General features: G+C 32.2%; 3 protein-coding genes across 4 annotated transcripts; all 3 read left to right on the top strand.

Moving 5' to 3' along the window:
* Positions 1-3,376: 3,376 nt before the first annotated feature.
* Positions 3,377-5,198, top strand: LOC145155565 (large ribosomal subunit protein eL21x/eL21w-like). Of its 2 annotated transcripts, XM_079075606.1 has the most exons (3): positions 3,377-3,663; positions 3,941-4,217; positions 4,847-5,198. In XM_079075606.1, the coding sequence occupies exons 1-2, from the start codon at positions 3,427-3,429 to the stop codon at positions 4,196-4,198; spliced, it is 495 nt and encodes a 164-aa protein (XP_078931732.1). In that variant the 5' UTR covers positions 3,377-3,426; the 3' UTR covers positions 4,199-4,217; positions 4,847-5,198. The 2 variants fall into 2 exon arrangements, with proteins under 2 accessions (XP_078931732.1, XP_078931731.1); XM_079075605.1 differs by lacking the exon at positions 4,847-5,198 and having other exon boundaries at positions 3,941-4,391.
* Positions 5,199-7,800: 2,602 nt separating this feature from the next.
* On the top strand, positions 7,801-8,939 carry LOC145106093 (casparian strip membrane protein 1). Its single transcript, XM_079043139.1, has 3 exons — positions 7,801-8,186; positions 8,353-8,476; positions 8,592-8,939. Exons 1-3 carry the CDS (start codon positions 7,897-7,899, stop codon positions 8,796-8,798), a joined length of 621 nt encoding a protein of 206 aa, XP_078899265.1. The 5' UTR covers positions 7,801-7,896; the 3' UTR covers positions 8,799-8,939.
* A 466-nt stretch (positions 8,940-9,405) lies between these two features.
* On the top strand, positions 9,406-13,111 carry LOC145155549 (mRNA-decapping enzyme-like protein). The gene is made up of 8 exons (XM_079075604.1): positions 9,406-9,679; positions 10,385-10,425; positions 10,501-10,550; positions 10,635-10,779; positions 11,014-11,064; positions 11,137-11,260; positions 11,345-11,827; positions 12,787-13,111. Exons 1-8 carry the CDS (start codon positions 9,521-9,523, stop codon positions 12,841-12,843), a joined length of 1,110 nt encoding a protein of 369 aa, XP_078931730.1. The 5' UTR covers positions 9,406-9,520; the 3' UTR covers positions 12,844-13,111.
* The last annotated feature ends 719 nt before the right edge of the window (positions 13,112-13,830 follow it).

Raw genomic sequence — 13,830 nt, 5'->3', positions numbered from 1 at the left:
ATCGAGCTCTTTTATGAATTGACATATACACGCGTACGCTGTGCATTGTAGTTTTGACTCGTCTTAGATCTCTAAAAACTTATACAAACACATCAGTTTGGTTTTTACAGGTTACTAAATGTTTGGATAAAACTGAGATCTCATTAATTTGATTCATATAGAATTTAAAGACAAACCAAATCTACACTGTATTACAATTTATAAATTCTATTCGATAAAATCTAACAAATCAATTACTTGCATATATATGTATCTAAATTTATAATAATAATAATATACAGTTGCGACAATTTGAAGTTAACTAATTGCATGCATCGTTCATATTTGGATAAGGTCAATAAATTTGCATGGTCGTGAAGCCTTCAAGTCATCAAAACCATTGACCTTCTCCATGGTCAACGAGTGTAAGCTTTTGACTTTTCCTTATGGTATTTAACTTTATCCATAAAATAAAATGCACCAAATCAAATCGAATCAGAGTCAAAATAAGTAATTTCTTAACTATGCATTCTTATAGTGCCACAAGTAGGGAATTTTTCCCTAGAAATCCCTATGGGGTTGGGTTTGTCTTGTAAATGAGCTCGAATCCGGGTTGCTCGTTCAAATATTGCGAATCATAATTACAAAATTAATTCGTTTGCTGTTTCAAAAAAAAAAAAAAAAACTAGTTTATAACCCGTGAGAACCATAATTACAAAATTATATATATTTTCATAGTAGAAACTCATAATTATTAATTAATTATTTTAAATAAATTATTAATTAAGAGATATTTTATTTAGTTTTGTAAAATTATAATAGTTGATTAAAATAAAAATATGATTAATTTTCAACATGTATTAAACAAATTTTATTTGTGAATAAAAGAAAAAAATAACGATATAATACAATGAAAAGATATATTGTCATGATCCATTTAGTTTGAAATGAAAATAGAAAATCAAAGAAATAGATTTGTATACTCAAAACCAAAAAAGATTTTTTTGATACTATTCAAGAGTTTAGAAAATATATATTGTCAATTTGTAATGGTCCATTTAGTCTGAAAATGTAGGATATATAAATTCATATTACTTGTATATGGAGTCTTTCGAAAATAAAAATATATATAGATGAAATTTTTGTTAAAATACAAATATACATGAAGAGATAAGCATAGATGTATAGACAATATGTTGTTATTAAAAATGTATAAATAAACAGAAAAACGAAAAAACGAAAACAGAAAATGAAACAGGTGATATTATACAGAAAAATGAAACAGGTGATATCATACAGCAAATGAAATCAGAAAACAAAAAATAAATTTGTATACTGAAAAGCAAAAAAGATATTGTTGATATTGTTGAAGGCTTTAGAAAAGATATACTCTCATAGTAAATTTAGTTTGAAACTATAGTATAAATTCATATTACTTCTATATGGAGTTTTTCGGAAATAACAATGTAGTTGGTTGGAGGTCATATTATACATAAAACAAAAACAAAGGATATATACATAAAAGGGAAACAAAAATTGAAATTAATTTTTGTTAAGGAAACGAAAATATTTATTATTGATGAGTTTGAACTGTTATGAAACATGAAAAGCCATGGATTTGTAGTACATTCCAGTATGGATTGCTAGAGGAGAAAAAGAATGCATAGAAAAAAAAACAAAGGTATCAAAATCGTTTTGGATGTTGTAATTTATATAACATTGGTGAGATGGAATTCATTCAATTTTTTATTTCAATTTAATATATTCCACATATATATATATATATATATATATATATATATATATATATATATATATATATATATATATATATATTAAAGGGGTGTGATGTCTGCAATCAACCGAGTTCAAGTAAGTGATCCCCAGAATAGTCATACATGTTGTTATGTTATTTGTTTTGCATACTAGAAGATAACATACGGATATGATCAGGGTTGCATGCTAGAATGCCTATTAGGAAAGATGCTAGAATGTGTTGGTAGTGATTGCAAAACTGAGATGGGAGGAGGTGGAGTTATAAGTGCCAGAGTTCAACCAACAAACTCTTTATCTGTTTCGCCTCCTACCTCCCGACACCATTTTTCATCTTTGAAGATGTGTTCACCCATGAATCAAATAAGTACTCGTTCATGATGAAATTGAAGGCATATCTAAACCTGATGAATTTGATTGACCTTAGAAATCGTAAGTGGTTCCTGATGAAATAGATGGAGGAGATTGTCCAGTCTTCTTCTCCATCATGACATCATCAAAAACCCCAAATGGGAGCGTTAGATTAAATGCCCAAAAAACCCAACCAAAAGCATCACTATGTATCAAAATTAAGTTTCTAGTTTCGATTTGGGTTAGGGTTGGTGGTTTCCAACAAGTGGATGAAGGATTTTTGGATTCGTCGGAGATATAGATGAAAGGAGGTGAATGGGGGGCTGACTGATACTTTCCAGAGAGAGAGAGAGAGAGAGAGAGAGAGAGATGCCTAAGGCAGGGGTTTTATTTATTTATTTATTAAGATAGATTTAAATAAAGAAAATCAAAAATAAATTAAAAAGGGTATATAAGCCTTTTTTTATGTGGTTGAATGACTATTTGTTAAAAGTTTTGAAAACATATAAACTATCTATGAGGTTTTTTAAACTTTGAGACTATATCCCAGATTCCAAAAAAACACATGGACCATTTATGAGGTTTTATCATTTAAAATTTATAGTTTCTATCTACATAAAGTTATAATTTTGTAACGAGAAGAAATCCTTGATTTATCACTCGCATTCCATATTCCCAATTGACCTATTCAGGATGAGATGTGGATGCATTCATTTAATCTATGTTCCATATTCCCAATTGACCTATTCAGGATGAGTCGTTGATGCATTCATATAATATCTATAGGGATCTATAAGGATGATGTCAATGATTTAATGCATCGATTGACTATAAAATGAATTCGGACTACGATCCATGGTGCTTTTGACATTGTTTTCATTTCCAACTGAATTTCACAAAGATATCTAGATCCAATTATGAATCTTACGAGGAGTAAAGAAAAACGATATGAATCTAAAACAAAAGACCACAAATTGATTTAGGCATCATCATTCATTGTCATACCTCACAATCATCTTGCTCATTCCATACCAACCATATATCTCCTTGTCTTCCTATTCCTATTCCTATTCCTGTTCCTGTTCATATTATGCCCAACCTTATTATAAAAAAATCCGATATATAATAATAGTACGAAAATTACATAGATCAAAATTTGTGTTATGCCCAAACTTATTGCAAATCTTATTCTAAACATGCAAATGCTACAAGCCCATTGGGCCGAGTACCTTATAGCCCGAATCGGTATAAAACGTCACACGGTGCAAGTTAGGGTTTTATACTTCTCTTCACCTGTGTTTTCTCAAACTAGAAAGGAGCAAGATGCCGGCTGGCCATGGATTGAGGTCAAGAACAAGGGATTTGTTCGCAAGAGGATTCAGGAAGAAGGGTACTATCCATCTAACCACTTACCTTAGAACTTATCACGTTGGAGATTACGTTGACATCAAGGTTAATGGCGCCGTTCACAAAGGTATGCCGCATAAGTTCTACCATGGTCGCACCGGTCAGGTATGGAACGTCACCAAGCGCGCCATCGGTGTTGAAATGAACAAACAGGTCAGTTTAATTCCACCACCAATCTCTCCGATTTACAAATGCCATGATTTGTATCCACACAAATGCCCAGTGATACTCCGTTTGACGAATTCGTCCTTTAATTTTCCTTACATTTCAACAATTCATCTCAATTGATGCAAATGGTAATCGTATTCGAAGTAGTTCATTAGGATAGAACCCTAAATTAACTGTTTCTCAACTTTCTTAGAGGTTTATTCATCGTTCTAACGGATTCTTTGAAGTTAAACATTGTAATTAACATGCCTATGTGTTGCAGGTTGGTAACAGGATCATCAAGAAAAGGATTCATGTTCGTGTGGAGCATGTGATGCCATCAAGATGCACAGAAGAATTCAAGCAAAGGGTTAAGAAGAACGATGTACTAAAGGCTGAAGCCAAAGCTAAAGGTGTAGTGATCAGTACAAAAAGACAACCTTTGGGACCAAAACCAGGGTTCATGGTTGAAGGCACTACTCTAGAGACAGTGACTCCCATTCCATATGATGTTGTCAATGATCTCAAGGGTGGATATTAAGTCAGAAATCTTGTTTCAGGTTCTTGTGTTAAATTTTGTTTCTTTGTGTTTATGGGAATTGGGTCTCTTGATCTGTTTTCTGTTAATTTTTATGAGGATATTAAGAATTGGTTTTAGGATTCTGATGAGGACTGAACACGTGAAAGTTTTTTTTTTGGCTATGTGAACATATCTGGCTATTTCGTGCTCTTAATTTGCATAGATTGTTCATATTTTCTCATAGGAATGTAAACATCTTAACATGTCTAATAAATTTTTAGGGAGCAATTTTGATATGATCTTATATTAAGCTCCAATCAAAGCAATTTTGATATGATCTTATATTAAGCTCCAATTAAACTATTATATAACATATATGATCTTATATCACGAATTGACAATTGAAGCATTCTTTGATTTAGCGTCCCATGGAAAAATTTGGAGTTTTCATATTCTTTAACTCTCCATACAAATTATAATCTTCGCCTTGTGTGCATCGATCTTTTCAAAGTCACTTAACCAATTCAATCATGTTCTAAAACTTCTTAATCCAAGTTGTGCCACATCATTTACACATAGATATTATAATTAATTTTATTTTTACATATTTCAACTTCAATCGCAATCTTAACCTTAACCTTGTTTGACATTGCAAATGTGCCCCTTTAGGCTTTTACAGGTTTGTGTCACAATTACAAACGTAACTGAGTATCTTGCAAATGTGCCCCGTCATAACGCCGTTGTCGACGTCCACGTCAGCCTCCACGAAAACGAGATGCACCCATACCGATTGCTCTTAATCGTTTGATTGCGACGTTGATTCCGTATGCCATTGATCCATTGTAGACGATTCCGGTACCACCTTTTCTGATTATGTTTTCGTCTCTTAAACACATGATGAAGTCTTCTGCTTTGAACTCTAACCTTTGAAAAGCTGTTAGTTTCCATGATTTTGACTTTTGGATCTTGTTCTTCCGTTTGATCAGAAATGCTACTATTAAGAATTGCTTTTAGTTCGAAATTTCAAATGGCTAATCCCCTAAAATATGGTTTTGAAAACTTGGATGAAGAAAATGAGAGGAGTGACTTTGTTTTAACTCATAATCATCATACAATTCGCTTAACAAAATTCAAAGAGCTAAAGTATGACTAGTGGGCCTAAACTTATATTCCCCATTTAAAGAAGAATGACCAGTGGGTCTTAACTTTTATTTTCTAGCTTCTCGCGAGTTTCCTTTTAATATGATTTTGCCGTTCAAAAAAAAATTTAAAGAAGAATATCGGAAACGGTGATAGTAATATATGTGAAGATTGAGGAAGTTGATAGTAATCTATGTGGGTCCGTAAATAGTAATATATGTGGACGCCTCGTAAGCAGCATATTTCATTAACTTAATCCATTTTGCCACGTAGGATGCCAAGTCAGTAGAGTTAACTTGACCAATCCGGAACAAACACAAAACTTAATTGTGTCATAGTGTCATTTTCTCTTTTAAATTGTGAAACACTTATTCTCCCTGTATGATACCAACATTGTTCGTATACTCTTCAACATTTTAAATTGTGAAACACTTATTCTTTCTCTATGATAACAACAATTGTTCATACAAGTATTACTCTTCAGAAAACCAAAGGATCTTAAATGGAGTTAATCTCATGTGATCTTCCCCGATCACTACTAGTTAGGGATGAACATTTGAACTGGTTCGAAAACAAGACATTTGTACCCAGACCTAGATCGGGTTTTTAGAGTAGGTTTGGTTATCGATTATTTGAATCATGCAAAATTGGTCCGGGTACAATACCAGGTAGGTCCGGTCTAGGTCCACAGTGTATTTGTTTTAAAGTAGTAGATTTTGTAGGGTTTCAAAAAGTTGTATCGGTACAACGGGTACAAGAACCGAAAAACTTGGACCTGGACTTGGATCCGGACCTAGACACGGTAAACCTTAATAGGTCCGGTCCATAGTCTTCTAATTTTTGTCAAACTTGGTCCGATCGAAATGCTCACCCTAAAGCCCTTTATTTTCAATAGTTCCATTCTAATCATTCGTGTTTCTTGTAGACCCAAAAAATTAATTCCTTGAACCGAACAAGATTCATCATCACCCGCCTTTCATATTACATATATTTAGGGTTATTAAATTCATTTATTCCCGTTTCCACACCAATACTCTATTAATTTTTGTAAATTTGTTTTGATTCTTGTCGTTTCCTATCCCAAAGCTCCCGCCACTTCTAAAAATCGAATGAAACTCTTTATTAAGGGCATGATTGACGTTTTTCTTTCGACTTTTTTTTTTCTTTCCATGCTTTTCTTTACGTGTAAAGTATGATGTAGCTGAAAACAACGAAACGTGAACATCTCCAACAACGACATCATGCTTGTGTTTGTCTCCATCATTACCATCTACTCTTGGACTACCATTGGTCACCGTTGTCATAGCACATATGCTTTGACATTGAGGACTCGGCTTCTTTTTTTATTTTTATTTTTATTTTTTGTTTTTGGAGTTATAATGCACTCTACGGATGGAGATATTCTATCCATAAGCATTACTACACCCCAAGGTGTTGTAATTTTTTTAAACACATTAGATGTCCACACATTAATGAACACTCTCTATTTCGATTCATACCATTCTTTTGTTGAATTCATCTGTAACCGGTTTCATCTCTTTAAAAGATCACTTGATTGCTTGAACTGAACGTTTAAAACATCATTTCTCATATGTTTTTTTTATCAAGATTCATTTAATTTTGATCACTAAAATTTATATAATTAATGTCTAAATATACATACACGATTATGAAGGAAAGTGTATTTTATTGATTTTAATCGAATAACACAGGTTTTTAACTATTGGTTTTAAAAAGAAGTTTTTTAGAATAAAAATATATTAAAAATACATATGCCCCATTATTTATTTATCTTATAACAAAAAGATAACATAGAGAAAAGTGTTTAGGTGGTATACGGTATTCCCTTCCATCATACATAAGTGGAGCAGGGAAGATTTAGTTGTTTAGTTGACTGATTTTGGGATAAAAACTTTGGTATTTAGTTGACTTTCTTTTGTTATATGCACATCTCGTTACAATATATTTACCGTAAAATAATTATTGTTTTAATTTAATAAAAACGAAACACATACATGAAAACATTATGATGATATTTTTATGTACTTTACATGTATTTTGTTGATTGTTCTATTGGATCTTGTAAATAAAAAAACATAATATAGGGTTTATTTAGTTTCTTTGAATTAAAAATTTTATATGTGTGAATTACATATTTGCATGAAAAGATATATTAATCACAACTATTTGCCTAATCAACATCATCTCCATTAAATTATCATTTTCGTCATCTTCTTGCCGTGATTTGACTACTTATGTTTTGATGAACATTGAATTTACTTCATATATTAACATTATTACATAATTAATAATAAGATTATTATCATTATCATTTTACGATCATATGTTCCAAAAAAATAAATGTTCTCCCACAAAACAAAAGAAAAAGGTACCAACCACTCTCTATTCCTCCAAACTCCATTATATTTTCTAACACAAATCGGTTAACCCACTCTTCATTAATCAATCTCCTATATATACATTCTTCCACCCAACATTCCCTCATCACCTTCAACACCTCTCCCTTATTCACATTCTCTCTCTACATCACATTTTATCATTCTCTTTCTCTCTCCAAAATGGAAGGCGAGTCAACCGCAGTCAACATTACTGAGACACCCAAGGAAAGGAAAGGGAAGGCACCACTTTTGGCACCACCATCGTCAAGTACCATCAAACCAATTGTTCAAAAGGCTCCTAAGGGAGGGTACAAAAGAGGGTTAGCTGTATTTGATGTGGTTCTAAGGCTAGCTGGTATCGCAGCTGCTTTAGGAGCTGCGATAGCCATGGGGTCTACAGACCAGACCCTCCCTTTCTTCACTCAGTTTTTCCAATTCAAAGCTCAGTTTGATGATCTGCCAGCTTTTACGTAAGTCATAGTAAAAAACAAAACCGAATGAAGTTTTTACACACCTCCAATTTTATTTACTTTACAATATCTTCTCTACTAAAAAATCTATGATATTAATATCAATACTATATATTTTTTAATAATAAGTCAAATTTTCTATCTTATAGTTTATTATGTATGACAGATTTTTTGTGATTGCTAATGCCATCACTGCTGCCTACCTAGCCCTCTCGATCCCTATCTCAATTGTATGCATTATTCGTCCTCAATTGGTGGCTCCAAGGGTCCTTCTCATCTTCCTTGACATCGTAAGCATTTTAATACTATGATATTATACATTTGTGTCACTTTTATCAATTATTCATTCTTTATTTTACTATAAGTATTACCATATAATATTAACTACTGGAATATTTATGATAGGTTATGGTTGCTTTGACAACATCGGCAGCCGGTGGTGCTGCATCCATAGTCTATTTGGCCCATAACGGAAATTCAGATGCAAATTGGCCAGCGATTTGTCAACAATTTAATGATTTTTGTCAGGAAATTAGTGGGGCAGTGGTGGCTTCTTTTCTAGCGGTTGTTGTCCTCATGTGCTTGATCGTTTTATCTGCATTTTCTCTTTAAAACACACGAATTGTTCTTCATGGTTGCATAGTTTGTCATTTTCATGATTTGTGTTTCAACATTGATCGATATGAGTGTGAATGAAATTGTTGTAAAGTTGTTTATCAATGGAATTGATCTAGTTGTTTGTTAACAACAAAACTTAATGTTCAAGAATGTGGTGATATGAATGTTGTTTAAGTTAACATATAAATCGTATTATATTTCTTACACAAAGCGGATTAGTTGCTTGTCAAAATAATCAAAACCCTAGATTTCATCATCAATACATAATTTGTAAATTTCAACTACTTAGAAATGTGATTTTTTAGAAATTATACACTTGTTATTTTATATTTATAAATGTGGACTGTGGTCCCTTTGATACATTTATAAATTTGACAAAAATGGTTTTTCTATGATTTCACATGAATCTCAAGAAAAACACAAAAAATTCTTATACGTATTAGTTTAAGATTAAAAAAAAACAAACAAACTTTTTTAAAAATAGCGTCTTATTACTAAATAATCCAAAATAAAAAATAAGGTTTTATAAACACGACAAATGTCGATAAAGTATAAAAATTCATGGACTATTTAGCGCCAACAAAAATCATATAACCGACTTTCTTATCAGATTACTCTCTCTCTCTCTCTCTCTCTCTCTCTCTCTCTCTCGCTTGGGTTTAGGGTTTCCTTGGAGGAGTTGGATTGATTTCGATCGAATTCATCAGAGAGAGAAGATGTCTCAAAATGGCAAATTGATGCCCAATCTGGATCAAAACAGTACAAAAATCCTTAACCTTACTGTACTTCAGAGAATGGATCCTTACATTGAGGAGATCTTAATCACCGCCGCTCATGTTACCTTCTACGAATTCAACGTTGACCTCAATCAATGGGTTAGGATTTCTTTTTCTGTTTTGATTTTGATTCATTTAGCTTTTTCGATAGGATTCGTACGTGAAACGGCACTAGAACAAATGATAAACGTTAGCTATATACGATTAATTAGGGTTCTGACGCGATACGACAATATCGGCATTAGGTTTTCGAATGCAGTTCATGGTATTTGTTGATTATGTGTCTGCTTATTTCATTTGTTTGTTATTTGGCTAAATGTTTGAGCAGGGATGAGTTGATTTAAGTTGATGCACGACAGATTTAGAGGAAGTATTTGGGGGAAACACTAAAATGGAACTAGGGATCTTAGACTTCGAACCTGGATTACTTACATTTTATGGCATCATATCCAAAATAACATTTTTGACATATCAAATGTAATGAAAAATTATCTCATTGTATATTATATTATTCAACAGCCAATATTGAGGATCACTCCATTATATAGAGAATTAGAGTTCTACCTTTGTGAGCACAGATAAAATAACTAAATGGTCCTAAGATTCTTCTTGTCTTCCCATCAGAAGCCAACAAACAATAGTAATGTAATTATAAAGCTATCCTCTTTAGACTCCAGGCACCTTACACCAGATCTTTGGAGAAGAATATGATAATATATTATAGTTATACAAACAACACAGATTATGATATTTCTGATCACTTATATAATTTATTCATCATTGGTGGTTTGCTTACTTTTTCAGAGTCGCAAGGATGTTGAAGGGTCTCTCTTTGTGGTTAAAAGGTTGTTGTCATTGTGAACAATGCTATTTGTTGATTATAAACAAAATTATGGATTCTTATTTAGATCTAATTGCAGGAATGCCCAGCCAAGGTTTCAATTTATAGTAATGAATCGGAGAAATACAGGCAAGCTTCCTTCCACCTTTCTAATTGAGGCACTCTACTTTTTATATTTTGTTTTACATATTTTATTTTATCAACATTCCACAGAAAATCTAGTTGAGGATCTTTTAGGGGATTTTGAGTATGAACTTCAAGTTCCATATCTCCTTTATAGAAATCCTGCTCAAGAAGTCAATGGTATTTGGTTCTACAATCCACGTGAGTGTGAAGATGTTGCAAATCTTTTTACTAGGTATTTATTTCTCCTCCTTTTTCTTAATATATTAAATATGCATATAGAGTGTTATGAGTTGGAATTGAGCTATCAAACTCTAGAGATATTTCAAGTTGTGAACTTTATGTTTGGATTGTTGAAGAGTATAAGTTTTATTGCTACTTAGGTAGTGTTTAGTATAATGGAATTGAAGAAGGAATAGAATGGTTAAGAATATCATAATCACACACATTTTTTTATTGATTTATTCAGGATACTCGGTGCATATTCAAAGGTCCCTCTCAAGCCAAAAGTAAACAAAAGGTACTCAATACTATTTTCACTATTTCATTAAAATTTATTTACAATAACTATAATTAAAGTTTTTATATATAGTGAATTTGAGGAACTTGAAGCTGTACCTACCTCTTCAGTAATTGAAGGACCACTAGAACCACCATTTACCACTTCAAGCTCCACAGATATCCCTGAAGATTCTTCATTTGCAAACTTCTTTGGTGTATGTATTATTTCATCAACATAATGGTTTTTCTGTAATTTTTCCTTTTATTTTATACGTTAATAACTAATTCCTTTCTTTCAGAATACTATGAATCTTGGACACCATCCATCCAACTCAGTCAATTCCATTCCACCATATCACACCTCCACATCAATTCCATTACATTCCCGTGTTGCATCTTCCCCTTCACTCAACCATACGCCACTCCAAATGCCATCCTTTCCTTCATCAACCTCCGGAATCGGAATCCCACTCCATGAAAGTCAAGACCAGGTCAACAACAACAACAATAACAGTACACGTGTCACTAATCTTATCAAACCCCTTTCTTTTTTTACACCCTCTCCAACTCCAACTCCAACTCCAACTCCATTGATGACACATTCCATTCCACCATCTATTCCAGGGGCTCCTGTTCAACCACGGAGCCATGGGATTCCATTGCTCCAACCATTCCCCCCACCCACCCCACCCCCTTCCCTTACCCCTGGCTCCAGTTCTTCTCCAAATTATGGTTCATTCAGCAGGGAAAAAGTCCGTGATGCCCTTCTAATGCTTGCCCAGGTATATAAATATTCTAGACTACATTACAAAAATCTTATATGTGTGTGTGTGTGTTTTTTTTTACCGTGTTTAGTCCAAACTTAAAAATATTTTTCAGTTTTGGTCCTTGTTTCAAGGTTTCATTTTGATTCGTCTTTTTTTTAAGGTTATGAAACCTTGAAATAAGGACCAAATTTGGAAATGTGTCAGTATTGGACTACAAACAATATTTTAAAATCTAAAGTAAATTATAAAAATGGTCCATGTGCTTTTTCTGATTTTTACCGTGTTTAGTCCAAAGTTTAAGCATTTTTCAGTTTTGGTCCTTATCTCAAGTTTTTATGTCGATTTTGGTCTTTATTGTAAGGTTATAGGGGCCAAAAGTGATATAAAACCTTGAAATAAGGACCAAATTTGAAAATGTTTCAGTATTGGACTACAAACGGGTATTAAAATCTAAATTAAATTATAAAAACGGTCCATGTGCTTTTTCCGATTTTTACTGTGTTTAGTCCAAAATTAAAACATTTTGCAGTTTTGGTTCTTATCTCAAGTTTTTGTATCGATTTTGGTCTTTATTAGGGGCCAAAAGCGATATGAAACCTTGAAATAAGGACCAAAATTGAAAAATGTTTCAATATTGGATTACATGCGGTATTAAAATCTAAAGTAAGTTACAAAATGGTCCATATGCTTTCTGATTTTTACTCCAAAATAAAAGCATTTTTCAGTTTTGGTCCTTATTAGTCTGGTTTTGTATCACTTTTGGTCCCTGGGACTTTCTGAGTTTGGTCTTTATTTCAAGGATGCAGGGATCAAAATCGATATGTAACCTTGAAATAAGGACCCAATTTGGAAAAGGTTTCAATTTTGGACCAAACACAGTAAAAATTATAAAACACATGGACCATTTTTTGTAATATACTTTATTTTTTTTATCAAGTTGTATTTAAATCATTGGTATAAATTATAATGTGCAGGATAATCAGTTCATTGATTTGTTCCACCAAGCGTTACAGAAAGTACACCAACAATGATTATAGTCACTCAGTCAGTCCACATTCGAATTATGTTTTTTTTTTGCACCCCAATTGTTGGATGTGAGTCTTGATTGATGATGGCATGTTGTTTTGTTTTTTTTTATAGAAATAGGAAGTTGGAAGGTGGAAGTTGTTGGAGTCGATATATGATATATGAACTTTTGGGTGTTTTTATGTAGAGTTGTGTGTATTTAGTATGGTTTATTTTTGGGTTTGTGAATTGGATCTTGGTTGGTATATAAGTTTTCATTATGCTTTTTAAGAATCCAATTTTATTACGCGATTTCTTTCACTTATATATTTATGTTAAACACGTTTTATATGTTTATTTATTTTTGGATAGGGACAAGTTTGTTTCAAGTACAGACAAATTCGGGTACTCTATATCTATGTGATGTTGAGATGGTGTACATGTCGACTTTTGTTTATTTTTAGGTTTCTTAATATTTAAAGAAGTTCATTCTTTATATAGTTTAATTTATTTTAAATTACTATTGTTAAAATCTCAAGCATTCATCCTGTTCTTGTGCTTGTTCATCAACGATACAAAACATGAAATCCAAAGTTGGAAAATGGACCGGTTAATCGAATCCATTGTTTTGTTGTTTTGCCTTGATTTAAGGTGTTTTTTTGGTCATTTAAGATTATTTAGAGACTTGTTTTTTTCTGTTTTTAAAATTTAAAATTTTTCATTATTTATAGTTAATTTAGATAATTGATTAGAGATTTTATCATAATCAATTTTGATTATATAGGATTATGGAATGAATCTTATCTTCCTATTTGATAAGTAATTTTTTTCTTCAGGGTAGCAGTTTATCATAAAATATATGTATTGGGATCTTTTTTCTATTCTTTGTGGATGTGTTGGATGTAGTCAACCTTTCAATCTAATCGACTAGAGATCATCATTGACATGCCATCAACACGACTATGTTACACATTCCAAAATATAAACTTTCAAATAATCACAAATTTTGAAAG

The sequence above is a fragment of the Lactuca virosa genome, chromosome 1 (assembly GCF_052849685.1).
Source record: "Lactuca virosa cultivar CGN04683 chromosome 1, Lactuca_virosa_CGN04683_v6, whole genome shotgun sequence".
Classification (NCBI taxonomy): Eukaryota; Viridiplantae; Streptophyta; class Magnoliopsida; order Asterales; family Asteraceae; genus Lactuca; species Lactuca virosa.
This window is presented reverse-complemented; position numbering and strand designations above follow the sequence as displayed.